General features: G+C 37.4%; 1 protein-coding gene across 5 annotated transcripts in view; it reads left to right on the forward strand.

The window, feature by feature from the left end:
• The window catches only part of ZNF277 (zinc finger protein 277), a 132,407-nt gene extending 112,702 nt beyond the window's left edge, over positions 1 to 19,705 (forward strand). For 2 of the 5 annotated variants that reach the window (XM_017535025.2, XM_017535022.2), the window contains exons 6-12: positions 3,469 to 3,591; positions 5,582 to 5,714; positions 11,649 to 11,716; positions 13,292 to 13,388; positions 15,413 to 15,455; positions 16,434 to 16,608; positions 18,164 to 18,700. In XM_017535025.2, coding sequence (XP_017390514.1) covers positions 3,469 to 3,591; positions 5,582 to 5,714; positions 11,649 to 11,716; positions 13,292 to 13,388; positions 15,413 to 15,455; positions 16,434 to 16,608; positions 18,164 to 18,350 — 826 coding nt within the window. In that variant the 3' untranslated portion in view covers positions 18,351 to 18,700. Of the gene's footprint in view, positions 1 to 3,468; positions 3,592 to 5,581; positions 5,715 to 11,648; positions 11,717 to 13,291; positions 13,389 to 15,412; positions 15,456 to 16,433; positions 16,609 to 18,163 lie in introns of all 5 variants that reach the window. The other 3 variants (XM_017535023.2, XM_017535026.2, XM_017535024.2) reach the window with 3 other exon arrangements.
• The last annotated feature ends 1,021 nt before the right edge of the window (positions 19,706 to 20,726 follow it).

Raw genomic sequence — 20,726 nt, forward strand, 5'->3', positions numbered from 1 at the left:
AGGAGCTGGTTTTTTGAAAAGATCAACAAAATAGACAGACTGCTACCCAGATTAATAAAAAAGAAAAGAGGGAAGAATCAAATAGATGCAACAGAAAACGATAAAGGATCACCGCTGATCCCACAGAAATACAAATTACCATCAGTGATTACTGCAAACAGCTCTACTAACATAAACCAGTAAACCAGAAAGAAATGAATAAATTCCTAGATACAAGCAGATCACATAATGTGCTATCTGTACTTCAAAGCTTCAAAGATTTTCTTGGCCCTTTACCAACCAGCAACTGTGGCTAGAAGGGTGAAGCCTTCCGTCTCTTCTCACCTCAGACAATAGGCTGAATCAAGCTAATTTTGAATTAGCCAGCAAACCACTTAGGTACTTGTGTTAGTCAGGGTTCTCCAGAGAAACAGGACCAATAGTATATATAGATATATAAGAGGATACTTATGGGAATTGGTCTGCACAATTATGGAGGCCGAGAAATGCCACAATATACTATCTGCAAATTGGAGATCCAAGAAAGTCAGTGGTAAATTCAGTCTGAGTCCAGAGGTCCAAGAACCAGGAACCTGAGTGTCTAGGAACAGGAGAAGAATTTCCCAGCTCAACTGTCTGGGCCCCCATGGCTTGGCTGATGCCTCCCCTCATTGGTATGGGCTGTCTTCTTTACTCAGTCTGCTGATTCAAATGCTAATCTCTTCCAGAAACATCCTCACAGACACACCTAGATATACTGTTTTTACCAACTATCTGGGCATCCTTTAACCAGGTCAAGCTGACATATTAAGTAAACCATCATAGTATTGGAGAGGACAGCCAGCCCCTTCTTGAGCCTGTTACCAGCTCCATGTGTGCCTGGCCCCACTTTCAGAGCCTGGATATCAGCCTTGGAACCCTCAGTAGTCCTGGCTAAGACTAGGCCACTCCTAGGGGAACCACCCGTGAAACCAGAAGACATCAGCGACCAACAGAACACAGCATGGTACCAAATGAAGACTGTTAACCCCACCAACCCTTTTCCTAGCGCTGACTTTGCCTTCACTCAGTCCCCTTCCAGCTCTTAGATGTCAGTCGTTGAACCCTTGGGCAAACCTAGCTCAATTTTGGCCCACTGTGGTAGAACTGTCCTGGATCCAGAAGGTATTAGAGATGGTAGCAATTAGGTATGTGGCCAGGGTAGCCTCCTAACACTCCTGTCTGCTTCGAGACAGCTGCTTGTTAGCCCTCGTTCCCTCACTTTCAATATCTGTATTCCTGGCTGGGAAGCCCCAAAAAAGTTCGGAGCAGCCTTCGTTCATACGGGCATGTTCCCAGTGGGGCAACAGAGCCTGGGATCATGGGGACCTTCCTAGTACACCTAGTACTAAGTGTACCTAGCAGATACATCAGTACCTCCTGAGCCAGCTACTGTATCTTGGTACATTCCAAGCCTTGGGTATCAGGCCTGAAAGCCCTGGGTAGACCTGTCAGGATTGGATGCTCTTGGGGGAACACTTTGGAGTCAAGAAGTCCTGGCCTAGCTAAGCCTGGAAACAAGTTCTAAGGACTGTCAGTCAATTCCACCCACATTCCTCCCAGCAAGCTGCTGGCTGGGTCAAAAGCCTTACTGAATCAATCCTCTTAGATCCCAGAAGCCACTGTGGCTTACCTGAACAGAGTCTTCAAGACTGGCAGAGACTCCAAACTCATTTACCCCATGAGCAAACCACTGGCATCTTATCTCCTAACTCAGACTCTAGATGCCAGGTTCTTGGGCCCCAGAGAGGCTGAGAGCAGGATTAGGTTCCCCTGAGTACATTGAGTGTGACTCTTAATGGCAAGACATTTTGATCCTAGATAGCCTGGTGGTGAGGGAAACCTCCCAACCCACCCATACCCCTTGAATCAGATATTATTTCTGACAGCACCCAGGCACAATCTAGGGTCTGGATCTTTATCCTGGAAGTTCTAGGCAGATGTTAACTATGGCTCAGCCACTCTAGGAGAATCTCTCTGGATCCAGAGGCACTGTATTTACCCCAACATGGCCTTGAGGGTAGGGGGAGCTTCATAACCCTCTGACGGGCACCCCTCACCCCCCAACACACACACACACACACACACACACACACACACACACACCCCTACCACACTGCCTGCAAGAGGCTCCCAGCTCCACTTTCACCTGAACTTTTCCACAGCCTGAGCCTCAGGTCTGGAACCCCTGGAAAGCTCTGTCGGGGCTGCCCCTGGGAGAACCTTTGTGGGCCCAAAAGGCACTGTGAACTACCCTAACAAATAGTTTTCATCAAACTTATCAGTAATAGGCAGTAAGACAAATGAGCACATTAACCACAAGGTTAATAAATGTATCTCCTACATAGTTAAAAAAAAAAAAAGTCAAACATTTTTATAAAAATGTTTGTTTTATTTCTTTATTTCACTTTCTCAAGGGGAAAAAAAAAACACTAAAAACATTTTTAGGGGGACCAGGTAGGTGTCTAAATAATCTAGATAAAACCACATAATATGTCATTATGCATAATCAGTCTATCAATGCTCTATCAATGGTACTTATACTGACCATGCATAGTCAGTCTATCCATGGTACTTATACAGATATATCCAAAACGGCCACCTTTATTTTATGAACTAAATTTGTGATAAAGGCTCTGTAGAACGTATTATACACATATACTTTTTTGCTATGTAAAAGTTATATAATTACACTTGTCCTTTTCTGTATAAATTAATCAAGAAGTTAGTCATTGTGTTTGCAGGTTATCACAGCCCTTGCATGTAATTAGACCTATTAACTGTGGGTTCCAGGTCACTGTCGAGTGATACACTGGCTAAATGCCTGTGATCTTAGGTCACAGCAGGTCATATTTCTGTTAGGCAGTTGCTTCTTACTCTTCTCCATGATGAGTTGGAAAAGTAAAAGAAACACAATTAATTTAATAGTTTAAAGCAGTGATCCCCAACCTTTTGGGCACCAGGGACAAGTTTCAGAATGAAAGTATTTTACCTCAGATAATCAGGCATTAGATTTTCATAAGGAGTGCACAACCTAGATCCCTCTCATGCACAGTTTACAATAGGGTTTGTATTCCTTTGAGAATCTAATGCCACCACTGATCTGAGGCAGAGCGCAGGTGGTAATGCTCGCTTGCCCGCTTCTCACCGCTTTCTGTGCAGCCTGGTTCCTAACAGGCCATGCACCGATACTCCTGGTTTAAAGAACAGAACCTGATTCTTCTGTGGAGTGTAGCCAAGCGATAGATAGTAGAACAAACTTTGACATCCCTTTACAGAACTAATGTGACTGTGTATACTTACATACTTTATAATGTTACTCTTTAATAGCTAAAATGTTTGTGTTAGTGTTTAGTACTTGCTTATACCTCTAATTAGCGTTTTTATTATGTGAATGCTATCAACCCAGATGTGTTCTTAGATGATTTGTGAATAATCCTAGTTGCTCAAATTTCTTCCTAGATCTGTTCTTTTGAACCACATGGCCAGAGAACATGCTTTCAACATTGGATTGCCAGACAACATTGTAAACTGCAATGAATTTTTGTGTACATTACAGAAAAAGCTTGACAAGTAGGTACTGATTTATGAAACACTGCCTAAAGCTATTTTAATCTTGGACTCTGTTGTGAATTTTTTAACATTTAATAGTGAGAGTAATTAAGAAGTGGGAATTTCCCATTTCCGAGGAATTCACATTTTGTACGACAGTCCTTATTTTGTCTAAATCATATTGCCTTTTGGTGTTTTTAAAATTTTTTAAATATACCATGTCATATACACCAAACAATATACATATCATACAGCATATACCATATAGGATATGAAGAATATACTCACTGTTTAGTCTACGAAATAGAACATTGTTAATTCCTTTGAATCTCCCTGTGTGCTTTTCCTTATTAGATTTCCCCAGAAACCACTATTCTTAATTTTGGAATTGCAATTCCTTTACTTTTCACTGCAACTTCTCTATATATTTAATAAGGTAAATATACTGTCAAATGATGGTATAGTATTTAATTTTGTGTGAAACATAGCATACTGCTTGTATTCTTCTGTCTTTTGGTTTTCATTCATGTTTGTATATAATATAATACTCTTATTTCCTCAAGGTCATATTCTAGCTACCTTGGCAACCATATCTAGAGCTTAGCCTGTTGAAAAAGGAAGAAAATTCTTTAGGTCAAGAAAATGACTTTCAAAAATGCATCCACTTTTCTTTCTAGGAAAGGGCCCAAGATTTTTTCTTTCAGAACCCCATTTTTTTTGTTGTTTAAGTAAAATACTAACAAATGTGATGCCTCAACCCACAACATTTAGAGCAACAACATTAAAAGAAAAGACATACATAGCAAGTGATACAGATTAATTATAAAAAATTCTTAACTTAAATTCTGATATCAACACTATGTTAAATTGAGTCCCTTTACCCTTTTGTTAAATGACTATTTATAAAATAAGACCAGATGTGTCTTCTAGCAAGATTAGCAATAATGAATATCTATAATGAGCTTATCATTCATAAATTTTCTACTATAAAAGAATATACTACAAAAGGATATTCTTATACCCTGGAATATATTCTTTGGCATACAAAATTGATGAAAAGGTATTTAGTAGAGATAAAAACAAATTGAAACAGTAACAGATTGCAACCATTTGAGAGTTTCCCATGTAAAAGATACTAGACTCCATGTGGCTCCACAAAATAGAACTCTCTACTTGTTGCTGAGTAGCAGTTTTAATACATGTTGTATCAATTGTCAGGCTTAGTATGAGGAAGACCTTTTGTTAATAATCTGCTCAAAACTGGTAATCACTGCCTCATTAGGCAATAAATGCCCAGTCAGTGGAAATATTCAAGCAGAAGGTATATGAGGATTATATGGTGGTAACCGCTACTATTTATCTTATTCATATACATGAATCAATACCTAGCACAGTTCATCATGCACAGTAAGTGCTCAATAAATATATATATATATGAAATTGTCATTTAAAAATCTCATATATATATATATATATGAAATTGTCATTTAAAAATCTCTAAAATGTTGGTATTATCTTCAGTTTAGAAATCAAAAAATGGCAACAGAGAAGGCAAGTAACTTTACCAAGTCCCACATCTAGCTGGCACTGGAGCAAGAAATTAAACCCTGCAGATCAGCTCACAAGATATCCTAAACCATGTATGAATTATTATATACAATGGGTGCAGTAAGTGCAATTCATCATAATTATTTGAAGAACATACCTACATACTTACTTTAGAATAGGTAATTCAGTTAGTGAAGGACCAAAACAATTTTTGGATATTACCTATCTTTGTCACAGTCGTAACTAAATAGCCAAGTTGGCCAACTTAGCTAACTACAAAATACTCCATAGTATGCACTCTGCAAAGCCAAATGAGTAAAGTGAGGGGGGATTCTGACAAGGATGGTATATCCCGTTTGAACGTTCTGTGTGACCTAAAGTGAATAAATACAAAACTCAATAAAGGATTATTGCAGCAACTATACAAGAGACTTGTTTATCAGTGTTTGTGTATTTCTTTTAGTTTGCAGTGCTTGTACTGTGAGAAGACCTTCAGGGACAAAAATACACTTAAAGATCACATGAGGAAAAAACAGCATCGTAAGATTAATCCTAAGAACAGAGAATATGATCGATTTTATGTAATCAATTATTTGGTAAGCCTTTCTTTTCACAATTTAAAACTTGATTGCAGTACTGCAAGCAGAATCTCTCTAAGGACCAACAATATTTGAATAAGTAATTAATGCGAAGGTCAAAATGTAATTGAGGGATACATTCAAGTGGTGATTAGCTTTAAAATGGTTAGAGTACAAGACATTTCATTTGATTTGTCTTTTATTTGACAGTGTTTATGTAGTAAAAATGTCATGTCTCTACAACTCATAGTCATCTTGACCCCCCCCCCGCCAAAATGCAGCATTCGAGTACCCCCATTTATGTAATACCTTTTATCCTGGGGCCAGAGACTCTTTTTTTTTTTTTTTAATCTGTTTTGCTTGATACAGAGTCTAGCTCTGTTGCCCAGGCTGGAGTGCAGTGGCACGATCTCGGCTCACTACAACCTCTGCCTCCTGGAATCAAGCAATTCTCCTGCCTCAGCCTCCCCAGTAGCTGGGATTACAGGTGAACACCACCACACCTGGCTAATTTTTATATTTTTAGTAGAGACGAGGTTTTACCATGTTGGCCAGACCTGTCTCGAACTCCTGACCTCTGGTGATCCGCCCACCTTGGCCTCCCAAAGTGCTGGCATTATAGGTGTGAGCCACCTCACTTGGCCAGAGAGACTTCTATGTTCTACTCAAAAAAAAAAAAAAAAAAAAAAAAAAAACATTGAGTACTGGATATGGTAGTTGCTCTGCAAAATAATATTTTAAAAACAGTCTCTTTGCTCTTTCCCTTTCACCCCTACAAAAGTGTGTATCTTCATAATTCTCTGCAGTCAGCTTTCTTTTAAGGGAAGTTTCAAGAAACCCAAACCATTTTACTATGGAAGGAGACTTTTATTTGTTTGGCTTGTAGGGTAGACTAACCAGGTTACCAAGGCAAGGATTTTAAATGCATTGAAAGTTCTCCTTGCCCAGAAAACTCAATGCCATTTGCTCGACTCTGTAGATTTCAAGAAAAAGCATTCAGATGGAGACAGTGGGAGATGGGGGAGAGGCATTTGGAAATATGGGAGGGGATTTTTGATAGACCACAATGACTGGGGAGTCTTCCTGGGCCTGCCTTCAAACTACTGAGTTTTTAAAAATATACGTGACAAAGGAGGGAAACTACTCATATAAAAGACACAGTTAAGTAACTCTCCAAAGGAATTAGAAGAAAAATTGAGAGTTCTGTTTTGAATGGGCATTTTTCTGAAGCAAATGGAAAATTTTTTTTTCCTCTCAATGTAAATGAATTAAAACCTAAACCCACTGGTCACAAAAGACTAATTGAATATAATCAGGCTTTGTATCTGTTGGATAGATGCAAGCATATCCTGATTTATTTTGGAAATCTCTGCTTTAGGGTGGAATTTTGTCTGTTCTAACTAATCCTTGTAGTGTTAAAATAAAATTCCCCTTGAGACGCAAGTTTAACATGTGTTTGAAGATTGACTCTAAGAGGTTGCTATGGTTTTCTACAAATGTTTTACAACCCGCTAAAGGCAAATGTACCCTCTGAGCCCTTCAGTCTTTTCTTGAAATCACTTGGTCGTTACTTCCTAGAGCAAATGCTGCTTCAGGACCCTGCCCAATCTAATAGGGAGTGGACTTCAGTGCTAGCTCTAAGAAATATTCAGCTACAGCAGCAAGCTATGGGAGCAATTTAATAGTTCTTCCTTCTGTGGCTCTTTTAAAACTAACATTCAAGAGCTTGAGACTAGAGGAACATTATATAGCTGGAGGTTTTTACCTTTTAGAGGAGACTGCAAAGGATTTGCTTACTCTTATTCTGCCAGGACTTTTAGAAAGGTATGATACTTCATTTCCTGGGCATCAAGTAGGGTAGCCGTCAAAACTGAAATCATCTGCCAAGGCCAGCCATCTCTAGAGGAGCATGCTAGATTGTACCATTCACACAGGGCACAGATTTGATTTGGTGTGGATCACAGATGAAGAGAAGCGTTTCAAGAGAAAGTAAGGGCTTTCATAACATATAAAATGAAAATCAAATTACAACTTTAGAGTCTTATCAATAGAAGTCCTTTTTTTTAACTAGCAGCTATTTGAATACCTATCTGCAGGCAGTATCCTAGGTGTTTATATTAAGTTATTGAATTTAAGTCACATTTCTATGACACAGGTATTATCATTAAGCCTCTTATAGGTAAGGAGAGTGTGGCACAGAGAGGTTGAGTAAGTTTTCGAAGGTTTTATAGCTAGGACAAGTTACTTATCCTCTGTATCAGTCTCTTTCATTTTTACAATTGAGACAATACTAGTACCTATATCTTATGCTTTGGGGTGGGTATTTTGATCAGGTACTAGTTATGAGTTCATAATGATCTATTCACCCACCCTTGCCTGTTCTCTTTTGTAATAAACTAAAAAGTGAGCCAAGGTCAAAGTAAAGCTGACTTTAATCAGCACTTTAAGACTGTCCTCCACAATCTTAGTCTTCCTAGCCTTCCAATTCCTATTCCTATTCCCTATTTTTATTCCCTATTCCTATGTGGAATTTCCTGCTTAGGTAAATAATCAAAAGCTGTAAGAATGATTAACAAAAAAGAAAACCTAAAATGTGTTATGATGCTTTAGCATTATTAAAATGATGTAAACACCTTTGAAAAGGAGTGAAGAAGACTGTTGGCTTCACTGAAGGTATATACATGCCCTAAACTAGAGGGGTGCTTACCAGAGCTACCAGCCTTGATAACATTCTAGGAATAGTTGAAGGAATATTGTCATAAATTAAAAGCATAATAATATATAGAATGAGTGTGTAAAAAACTGTTCCAAATACTAACAGAGTATAGAGAAAAATAAAGGCCAGTGTCTTCTCAGTATCGTTTTAGTATTATTTCAGACCTCATTAAAGAATAATATTTAATATGAGGAACTCGAATATTAAATAACATGAAGAATAAATTCTAAAATTTTACTTAAGCAATGAATAATGACAATATATTATTTATTTTAAAAAAAAAAAAAAAAGAAGAAGAAGAAAGATATTTTCTTGTTATCCCTCTGCGAGAAAAGGCTGACATGAGTGTGGGCGAAAGATAGAATTGTTATTAGTAGTCAGTGTTTATACATATAATTTTATTGACTTCATATATTCTACCTACATTTGAGTGCCTTCCAGGTACCAGATGCTAAAAGAGAAAGAAAAAATACTGTAGATAGAAAGGCTGATTTGAGTCACTACTTTCAAAGAGTTCAGAAGTCAATATGGCTGACCACCATGAACCCTTTGTAATGTTATATGGAAAGTCAGCATTTGACCTCTCCTGTAGCAGATACGTGCAGTCATTGAGGCATTCACACACAGAGCTCCTCGCCTCCAGTTCAAACGCCATAGACTCTGCCAGCACAGCAGTGATGGGAGCATCTAGGATATCCGTGGCAGGATACACTCTAATAGGCAGGACAGCCAATGGACAGAGAGGCTTCTTTTGGCTTTCTGAGCTCAGCAAATTGACAAGTTCCACTTTCCTTCTTAGGTGAGATAATTTCTGTGCTTAATAATTTATATCAGTTTCTGAATATAACAGACTTACAAAAACATTAAGTCTTTTGCATAGTCTGAATTATCTACTTCAAATTCTTGCTTCGTTTTCTCACAGACAAAAGAGTTCAGCAGGTAGTGAGGATGGGTCGGGGACAAGGTGCCAGTTAATTTCACATTCAGAGAACCTGCCTTAGAGAGCAACAGACTGCTTAGCATCATCGAGGCTTCAGCTACACATTCCTACGATGCTCATGTTTCAAACCCTGAGTTTTCCTAAAGGGAATTGGTTTTGCCATGATTTTTATCATTCTTTGATTTAAATATTTTTATTCTTAAAGTACACAAAGCCACTATAAAAAAAAAAGTAGGCTTTTAACTGATTTTTCATCATTTTTTATATTTCTCTCTAGTGAAATTATTTACACTTCAAACATTTCTCTTTCTGTTTTTGATGGAGTTTTTTGTAAGCACATGTAAAGTGAGTATGTATTAGGCAGAAGTGTGATGGGTGAAGGAGATCTTTTTTTTTTCTTTTCCATGTTTTTTTCCACCCTCTCATTGTTCATGTACCATCTGATGCAGGGATTTGAGGGGGTGTTTGAACATCTTTACTCATATGCCTTCCAAACTTTGTTTTTTCACATTCTTTGCTTTCCTGACATGATTCATTAGCAGGCACAGTGTCTTAATTAGAGAGTTATGTGGGTTTTTTTTTTTGGACTTATTTTTATAATAAGTCATATCTTTAACTGTACCAAAGCAGAGCACTCTAGGAAACTGGGCCACTGTCACGTGCAAATTGCTTATTTCCTAATATACTAATAAACATGGGCATTCATTTTCCTCTCAAGTGGGATGAGTGGTTAATGCTGAATGGCCTAGATAAATCTCTACATATTGTACCAAACACTGAGGAACTTGCAAAATAATGCTTCGAGTTTAGAAGTTTAACAGTGGAAGTTAATTTTTGTTACTTTTGGCTCAAAATATTCATTGATAAGCAACATTTGCCCTTATCATTCAGAATGATCAAATCACAGAAGGCCCATACTTCAATAATAGCTTGCAGCAAAAAAAGCATGACCTTAAGTCCAAGTACAGAAAAACCAAGTAAGGCATGAAAGATTTAATTCATTACCAAACTTCCTAATAAGCATCCTGTCGGCAGAGTTGAGGCTGTTTTTGGTGTTCTGTAATGAGGTTCAGACACTTCATGATGACTCTGGGAAGTACATTATAGAGTCCGAATACATTATAGAGTACATTATAACCAGCTCTAATGACATTATGATAGATTTCTGTGTATCTAAATGTATGAATCATTTAGCTGATAAGACAATGACAGCTTCAAAACCTCTCATTAAGTTGATGAATGATGGATTTTCTTTCTCCCCTGAATAATAGTGGCACCCATAGTTCTTTGTTTTTAGCTAAATGAATACCTTTATTTGGAGGAAAAAAGGTTCATAATTGAGTGAATTTTGGTTGTGTTTTCCCAAAAGAAGGATATTGACCAACAAAGCTATCTGTGCTTGTAGCATGTCAGGTGGGCTTGATCCTAACCATAGTTTTGCTGCTTAAAAACATATCCATTAGTGTTCCTGCATCTCTCATTGCAACACTGTCTGCTTTTGCATGGCACAATGGGAAGACTGGGAAGAAGATAGGGCAAGAAGAAAGGAAGAAATGGCCCAAGGGAAACAAAAGAAATGACTGCGCCAAAATAAATCGTTCCTACTCATCACTCCATAAAGTTTTGCTAACGCTATGACTAGGCTTGCCAGACATAGCCCAAGAAAAGTGAACTTTTCCACTTATGGTAAGGGATAAAAGAGATTTGGATAGGTACTAAAGCACCTACTCAAGCCTAGTACTATTTCTTTATAGACAGTAACTCACTCATTTAATCACCTTAAAAAAACCTTTTGAGGTAGAATCTCAATTGACCTCAAATGTATCTTTTTTTTTTTTTTTTTTTTAGTTCTAACGAGTTGAATTCAACTTTCTAATTCAACTCAAAAAATAATTTATAGTAATAGTACCCACTGTATGCCAGTCTCTGGAAATATAACAATGAACAAAGGCCATTAGAATCCCAGAGATTCTAATACACATTCAGGGTTGAGAAACACTGGTTCAAATTTAAGAGAAAAGAACTTGATTGAAAGGATATTGCTGTTTCTCCAAAAATTATCTTATTAACGTTTCAACTTTGTATTGCTTTTGCACTGTCATTAAGTCAAAAAAATTGTTGAATCAAACCATTATAAGTTGTGGACTGTCCATATATCCTATTTGTACTGTTTCAAAACCATTTGAACATACGTGGTTTTTGTTTATTTTTTGGCTTTGATTTTTTTCACACTTCTACTTACTCTCTCCCTTCTCTTTCCCCCAATCTCTCTCATCCTATTGTTCTTCCTACAAAGGAACTTGGAAAATCATGGGAAGAAGTTCAGTTGGAAGATGATCGGGAGTTGCTGGACCATCAGGAAGAGTAAGACTTGTTATTGCTGCTAATTAATTGTAGTATTTCATGAGTAAGAAGACAATGCTTTAGTTTGGTTTAAATTATGAAGAGGGACTATAAAAAGAAAAAATATGAAAAATAGGAAAAAAAATATGAAAAAATAAGAAAAATGCATCCCTTCATGTAATGTGGCAAAAACTTGAATTTGAAATAACTTTGACATAAAAATTCCTCAAGACACTGTTATTCCAATTAAATTAAAGCTATTAATTGAACACACAAATAATATATAATTCAGAGAAAAATACATTCTGAAGTGCTTTGCATGCTGAGTTGGTGCTTAGACCTTGAAGTGATATGATCTTTGACCTCTCCGTGTTGCTGTCATTGGAATAGAGAATATAACTGCATTGAAGTTAATCCTGTTCTGTGTTCAGGCCATTGATGACTAACTTTAAACATTCACAGCTTCTTTGCTTGAAATTATAAGCTTGAGAAATGTTCTTCTCAACCTAAAACGTTTCCTTATTTTTCATCTTCTTTTCAGTCAACGCTTTTTGGCCTTTTTTCTCTTCAGGATTTTGAATTATTATTATTTTAATGGTGAAGTAAAACCCAAAGGTAGAGAGCTGCCTTTTGTTGAATTTTCTTGATGCGTAGAGAATCACACAGAATCTTCCAGACTGAAATGAAAACGTCTTTCCCATTAAGACATACTAGTTGGAATATTTAATGGGTGAATGTTGAAGTTTTAATGACACAAAAGGTTATAAATAGTAAGTCATGACCTGGGCCAGGAATGGCGATTCCCTCCTAGATGGATAGGATTAAGAAAAATGTTTCCTGTTTTCTAATAGGGAAGCTTCTGTTTGAATTGGGTTAGGTTGATCTTGAGAGTCTTATCACTGTTCGTTTCTGAGCTTGCCATGAGAAATTCTCTCATCTGAGTTTCAATGGGTGTTCCTCATCTCCACAGCCCTTCCCTACCGTCAGTTTTCCTGATTTGGGAATGATAAGAACTTGACAGTATTTCAAAAAGTAAATGCAAGGAGCAGGGAAAGTGGTAAAAGGGATCCTGTATCCTTTTTGACTTCCCTATCTCCACCAGATTTAACGCTTGCCCAATTTAAAATGATAAGTATTTCCCTCATGAAAGAGATATGGTTTGCCTTTTTAAAATACACCATGTGTCATGCAGAAACACTTTCCAAGCATCACACCTCACAGCGTGTGCACTCGGTGGCTGTGTTTAATGAGAGAGGGCATCACATTTTCCGATATGTCTCCTTTGCAAATTAAACTTCATTGTCTCACGACAACATTCCTCTGACTCTAGACTGAGATAGCTATCCAGAAGAATGGCAAATAGGAGAAAATGGAGTGGCACCTGTTCACTATTTATATTAATTTCATGGTGCTGCTTTGAATTTCAAAAGCTCTATCAGAGACTCATAATATGATGTGACAGTCTTTACCAAAATGTCAGAGTTGAAAGAGATTGGCAGGGTTTCTTAGGAGGGAGACAGTGATACCAAGTCACTGTGCAGTATATTCTCTTAATGAAGGGAATCTCCATATTTCATCTTTTCTTTTTTAATCCAGTGACTGGTCTGACTGGGCAGAACACCCTGCCTTTGCTGTCTGCTTATTTTGTGAAAAGCAAGCAGAAACAATTGAGAAGTTGTATGTCCACATGGAGGTAAGATACCTGTATTTATTTGAATTTTGTTTTATTCTGACAGGAGAAAGCTGGTAATTGCTGTACCCTCATCTGCTTATATTATAGTTTTTCAATCATTATTCCAAACAGAAGAGACAGACTAGGGCTGTCAGGGAGAACCACAGCTCAGGGCAGTTTAGTTGGTACAGTTGACTCGACCTGAGTGAGCTGTTAGTGTGAGATTTCTCAGACCACTGATGCCATCTCACCCTTTAGATGCTTACAAGATCATTCTAGCTCGGAAGGTGGAACAGGTTCTGAGTCTTTTTTCCAGTGCTTCTTGTGCTGGTGAATAGGAGAATAAAAAGGGAGAACATTGCCATTTACAAAGCCCCTGGAGGAATGGTAAAAAGGAGGGTGAGTAGAGAGGGTCTAGGGCATGATCCTACAGTTCCTTCAGGTACCAGGATTTGGAGAGAAGAAAATAGGGAACTTTCTAGTGTGCGCTTTCCCTTTGGGATGCCATTTTTATGTTATAGTGAAGCTTGGAGCTAGCAGTTCTAGACCTTTTTCACCCCAGCAGACCTGAGAGAGGACACACACACTACACATCTGATCCTTAGCTACGACAAGGGTGATAGGGAAAGGGAACATCTAATGATTCATGACAGTATTGCAGCTTGTGGGCAGAGGGGTGATTATAAGAGAAAAATATTACTGGACAATTCTGATATTTCTTCCTCTTCCTCCTGCAGCCACCTCTGCTCATAGTGAACTGTATTCTCCACTTTCACTCACTTTCACCTCATCCTCATTCAAAAATACTGTTCTTAGTTTAGTACAATAAGGACCTAGAAAGTGCGCAAAAGAACATAAGCATTTACCCCAATTTTAGTTTTTCTGAAACAGGTTCCCACTAGTATGTGTGTATAATTTCCTGTGTTAGATTTAATTCATAATATCTTAATGTCTTTGGATTGAAGGCAGCCTTAGTATGCCTATCCTATGTAGAGATTACCTTCTCAGCATCCTTGACAGGTGTCCTTAACCTCTGCTTAGTCACTTTCAGTGATAACATATCACGAATTCCTAATCATCCTGCATATGGTGCTACACTAAATGCCATCCCATTGAGTTAAATGATCTTTATCCTCTGTGAGATTGTAGGTTAAAACATTTACACAGACAGACAATTGCAGGTGTCAAACAAGAAAAAAAATAAGTCTGCATTGTGAAAATCAAAAGTAAGTATGATGTATGGGAAGGTATGACTGATGAGAAACCTTCAGGTTTAAACAGAGTATTTATAGACAGCAAAAAATGAAAAGCAGAATTTGTAAAAATTACCTATCTGCTGTGGAGCAATAAACCTATATCCATAACTCTAGTCCAAAAGCATAGTACAATAGAAGGTATCTTACCTATACTTTTATCCCACCACAGAATGCATACATAGACTTCTACATTTTTAGAAGGCTGCAGAAGTGCATACATTGTAAATTGTAAAAACTATAGATATAAACTCTGAGCAATTACAATGTTGTTGTTTGAGATGGAGTCTCACTGTGTCACCCCCGCAGGAGTGCAGTGACATGATTTCAGCTCACTGCAAACTCTGTCTGCTGAGGTTGAGCGATTCTCGTGCCTCCGCCTTCTGAGTAGCCGGGATTATAGGCACCCACCACCATCCCCAGCTAATTTTTGTGTTTTTAGTAGAGACGAGGTTTTGTCATGTTGGCCAGGCTGGTCTTGAAGTCCTGGCCTCAGGTGATCTGCCGCCTCAGTCTCCCAAAATGCTGGAATTAGGCATAAGCCACCACACCCAACCCAATTATAATATTTTAACTGATTGACATGACTTGTTTGGACTATGCTTTAAAAAGAAGTTGGGTGTGGAAGGAAGTAGTTAGAAGACTTCCAAAGCAGAAGACGCCAAACTCAGACTGAGTTTCTAAACTGCTCAAACTCCTGTGAATAAGCTGTTTGTAACTTCAGCCTAATTATTTAATCTTCAAAGATTAAATAATTCATATGCTTACAGATGTATTCATTCCTTTTTTTAGCATGCACACGAATTTGATCTTCCCAAAGTAAAGTCAGAACTTGGTAAGTTTGATGCAGAAGTTTTTTTCTGTGATGCTTCACTTTTTGTAAACCAACCTGTAAACTATGCCTATGTTCTGTAGCTATGATTGGAGAGTGTACCACCAAAATATGTCTCTCTATAGATGGCCTTGACAGAACGCTCTGTGAAGCAGTGATGCTCAACCATAATAGTCAAATATGGTTTTTGATTTCATATACTCCTTCTTCCTACATATATAGGTACTTCAAATGAAATATGTTAGTGGTTAATAATATATCATAAATTGGAGGGGGCTAGTAGTATATGGATTTTTATGTCAAACTAGAATTCAGATTCCAGCTCCAGTACTTACTGGTTATATGACATTGGGCCTCAGGTCAGAAAAAATGTTATAAGGAGTGAATAATAGGGTAAACACCTACTGCACTGTTGGGCAGTATAGCTAGGATTGTTTGTTATAGGTGTATCCGGTTGTATCATTCTCAGTATCACAACAATAGAAGAATTTGGGGCATTAAGACATGAATAAAGTACTGACTCGCTAATAGATCCAAGATAGTAAAAAGCTCACTTGTCACATTTCAGCTCAGTCACTGCTCTCCTAGGTCCTTGGATGTGTTACTTTGCTGCTTTTATAGACATGTATATACATTGTATATATAATTAGCCTAGTAGTCAAGAACATGGGCTTTGCAGCTGACAGCTATTTATGTGACCTTAGGCAGTTTTCTAATATGTAATGTAGGTATGATACTACCTATCTGATAGGGTTTTGTGAAGATTAAATGTATTAATACATGGAAAATGATTAGTATAGTGCCTAGCCCATAAGCCCTCTGTAAGTATGGGCTGTTATTATTTGGCATATGTTATGATTTATAATTGCACTACCTCTTCAGGTTGGTTAATAAAGATAAGTGGCTCCTTTAAGAAATTATAACAGTGCAAAGAATGGGTCTGAGCAGTTGTCTAATGATTCTGTATTCTGTCATTTTCAGGATTAAATTTCTATCAACAAGTGAAACTGGTCAATTTTATTCGGAGGCAAGTTCACCAGTGCAGATGTTATGGCTGTCATGTGAAGTTCAAATCCAAAGCAGACTTAAGAACTCACATGGAAGAAACTAAACACACTTCACTTCTCCCTGATAGAAAGACGTGGGATCAACTGGAGTACGTACTGCAAAACCACATGTGCACTTCTTTGCTCCAACTCTTTTATGTTGTCCCTTAATTTAATTTCCTTAAACTAACAGAAAAAAGGAATACATATTTATTATAAAAAGTATACATCAGTATAGTGTGGGGAAAAACATAAAAGCCTTCAAAATGCTTATTTTTAAAATAATTCCCCTCTTACAAATGAAACCAAATATTTATCAGTATTTGTGGTGTGGAGATAGATACATTTGTAGAGAGGTGAAGTAGCTGCAGATTTTTAAATTATATTTTGTTAACAAAATATGGTAAATATTTTTCTATAGCTAGTATCCATCTGTTGTATCCTTTCCAATGGTTGCCAAATATCTCATTGTATGGATATAATCTGATCTGTTAGATACCTAGGCTGTAAGTATTAGGGCTGCCAGACTCCCTAGAAACAGGTTATACTTACAACCTATATAAGTAAAGTATAAATAATGTAAGTATAAATGTAAGTATAAATAATGATACAGTGAATATCTATGTCTAAATTTTACCACACTTATCTAATTATGTCATTAAACTGAGCTCCTAGAAATAAAATTACCATGTCAGAGTTTGCACACTGCTAGGACTTTTGATATATATTTTTTATAGTGGCACTTTAAAAACGTTAAGCAGCTGGTCATTTGTTGTCGGATTCCCAAGTATCCTTTGCCAGAACCTTCTGGACTGATTCCCAAGCATCCTTTGCCAGAACCTTCTGGACTGGTTCTCACGTCATTCTGGATAACCTCAGTTGAGGGCTCCTATGAGAGGCTGTGGGTTTCTAGCTGCCCAGAGCTCCTTCTATTCTTAGACACTGTTAAGTCAGGTCCCCCAGAACTTTAACCAGAATGTTCTAGTTTTTCTCCTTCAGAAAATTCCATACTTGTGAAGGTACCCTGTTCTTATAATACTTCTTATATAAATTAAAATCCTTAGTAGGATTCCAAAAGTAACTCCAAAGGGTGTTCCAAGAAGGAACCAGAATAACAAACTTTATAGTCCATAAATCTTTTCTTTTGTGATTACCTAGAAAGAAGGAACGAGTAATGATTGGGCTGGAAAACAAAACACAAGGGAGAACTTACTATTCTCGAGTATTAAGAATTTGTGTTTGAAAAAATCACTATATTTGAACTTTGTTAACTTATAAGGAAGAATTAGAAATGACATCTTTCTTATTTCTTTGAGTAGAAATGAGAAAGATGTCATTTTTAGCTTCATATGAGGAGGTATATCCACCAACTAGAGCTACCCACTGCTGGGGTCGGCTGCCTTTGACGATAGTGTGTTTCTTATCATGATAGATTATCAAGAAGTGGCTAAGAGGCCAGCAGGCAAGGATTTGGTAAGATTGATGTCAACCAGTAAAAGTCAAAGTGAAAGCAACTCAGAAATTGTCTCCAATACAGCCTTTGCAAAATGCTATGAAATTGTTGGCAAGGAAACCTAGCAGAATTACAGTGAATGTGTACATTCAGCTGCCTGGACAAAGTATTAGTTTGGTAATTTAATACTATGTATCTGTGGTTGTTTTCAGGTATTATTTTCCAACCTATGAAAATGACACTCTCCTGTGTACACTGTCTGACAGTGAAAGTGACCTGACAGCTCAAGAACAAAATGAAGATGTTCCCATCATCAGTGAAGATACATCTAAACTGTATGCTTTGAAACAAAGCAGTATTTTGAACCAGTTGCTACTACAAGAGTGCTTGGAAAACTAGAAGAAACTACCACAGAAGCAATTTTTCATGTTTTTCTCCTATGAGACAGACATGAAAGAAAAATTTAAATTTGAACATCAGCAAAGGATTAGTCCTTCGTGAAATAAACTTTTCAAAAATGAATGTTGTTTTCAAAAAATAAAGTAGAAAAATGCACTTACTAAGAACTACATAAAAAATGAAGTAGGAAAATAAGATGAAGACTTTGTAATTTGGCTGTAAAGTTTTATTGTGTGATCATCTTAAGTGATCTCCTTTCATTATACTCATAATTATCCATAGAAGGATATGCCAATTACAAAGAAATGAAATGTTCAGATTATTTATAAACCTGATTTTTTCAATCAGTAGTTTCAGTCTCCTCCCCAAGGATCTTATTCATCCAACAAGTTGCAAAATTTGAATATCCTTTTTGTACTGTATTGGGAGAGCTGTAAATGTAGTGACCAAAAGAAAAGCCACAGAAGAAAGAAGAAATGGTCAAAGACCTGGGTAATATGCAAATTGGCCATTATATTAGAACAATCAAGAGCTGACTGTATTATCATTACTGCTTTCTGCCTAGGGTTGCCAGACTCCCTAGAAATAGACATCAAGCCAGTTAATTTCACTTTTCCCTGAAATGTATGTATCACTGACAGATAAATACTTTTTTGAAAACATAACCACAATACCATTATAACACCTAAAAAAAATTAACATTAACTTAATATTGTCTGTTTTCAGTTTTCCCCACTTGTTTCAAAATGTATGTTTACAATATTATCCATTTCATTATTGATAAATATTGTGTGCCTCCTGATAAGATGCACTGAGGACAGCAGAACATCACTTTTGTAGATTTATACCAAAAATGCATATCTTGTATATAATGAAGAAACAGTCAAATCCAACTTTGAGGCTGGGCACGGTAGCTCATACCTGTTATCCCAGCACTTTTGGAAGCCATGGCGGGCGGATCACCTGATGTCAGGAGTTTAAAATCAGCCTGGCCAACATGGCAAAACCCTGTCCCTACCAAAAATACACAGATTAGCCAAGCATGGTGTCATGCACCTATAGTCCCAGCTACTCAGGAGGCTGAAACACGAAAATCTCTTGAACCCAGGAAGCAAAGGTTGCGGTGAGCCTAGATCATACCACTGCACTCCAGCCTAGGCAACAGAGCAAGACTCTGTCTCAAGAAAAGGAAAAAAAAATCCAAGTTTGAAGGACATTCTACAAAATAATTGGCCTTTACTCTTCAAAAATCTTAAGATCATAAAAAAACAAAGACTGAAAAACTATTTCAGATTAAAGGTGGCTAAAGATAGCATAGCATGATCCTGGATTGGATGCTGGACCAAGAAAAAAAAGTTTTTCCTTTGCTACAAAAGACATTAGCAGGATAGTTGGCAAAATTAGAATAAGATCTGTAGTAAATGTTATGCTATTCTTAATTTCCAAATTTTGATAACTGTACTGTGGTTATGTATGAAAATGTTTTCAGGAAATATTTATATACACTGAAGTATTTAGAGGTAAAGGAACATTTTGTTTGCTATTTACTCCACAGAAACTAACATGGATATATAGAGAATAGTAAAGTAAACATGACAGGATGTTAACATTTAGGGAATCTAGGTAAAAAAGTATATGGAGATTCTTTGTACTATGGCAACTTTTCTGAAAGTCTGAAATTATTTCAAAATTAAAAGTTTTTGGCCGGGCGCAGTGGCTCAAGCCTGTAATCCCAGCACTTTGGGAGGCCGAGGTGGGTGGATCACGAGGTCAAGAGATCGAGACCATCCTGGTCAACATGGTGAAACCCCGTCTCTACTAAAAAATACAAAAAATTAGCTGGGCATGGTGGTGCGTGCCTGTAATCCCAGCTACTCAGGAGGCTGAGGCAGGAGAATTGCCTGAACCCAGGAGGCGGAGGTTGCCGTGAGCCGAGATCGCGCCATTGCACTCCAGCCTGGGTAACATGAGTGAAACTCCGTCTCCAAAAAAAAAAAAAAAAGTTTTTTAAAACGTCTTTTTACAATCGGTTTGTTTAATCTGGTTCCAAGTGGTTGGTGTGGTTCTTAAGGGTCTTATAATCTATAACGATTCACCCTTTTTTTTAAATGCCACTTATTTGTCATAGCAACTGGATTATTTGTCTTACTTTCTAGATTTAGATGATTGTGTCTTCTTTATATTATTTAACATGTCCCACTGTCATCCATTGTCTCTGTCCATTTCTGCTGCTATAACAGAACACCTGAGACTGGGGGAACCTGTAAACAATTAGATTTTTTTCTCACAGTTCTGGAGGCTGGGAGGTCCATGATCTTGGTTCAGTGTCCAGTGAGGGCACAGTCTCTGCTTCCAAGAAGACACCTTGAATATTGC

Source organism: Cebus imitator, unplaced genomic scaffold (assembly GCF_001604975.1).
Source record: "Cebus imitator isolate Cc_AM_T3 unplaced genomic scaffold, Cebus_imitator-1.0 Scaffold90, whole genome shotgun sequence".
Classification (NCBI taxonomy): domain Eukaryota; kingdom Metazoa; phylum Chordata; class Mammalia; order Primates; family Cebidae; genus Cebus; species Cebus imitator.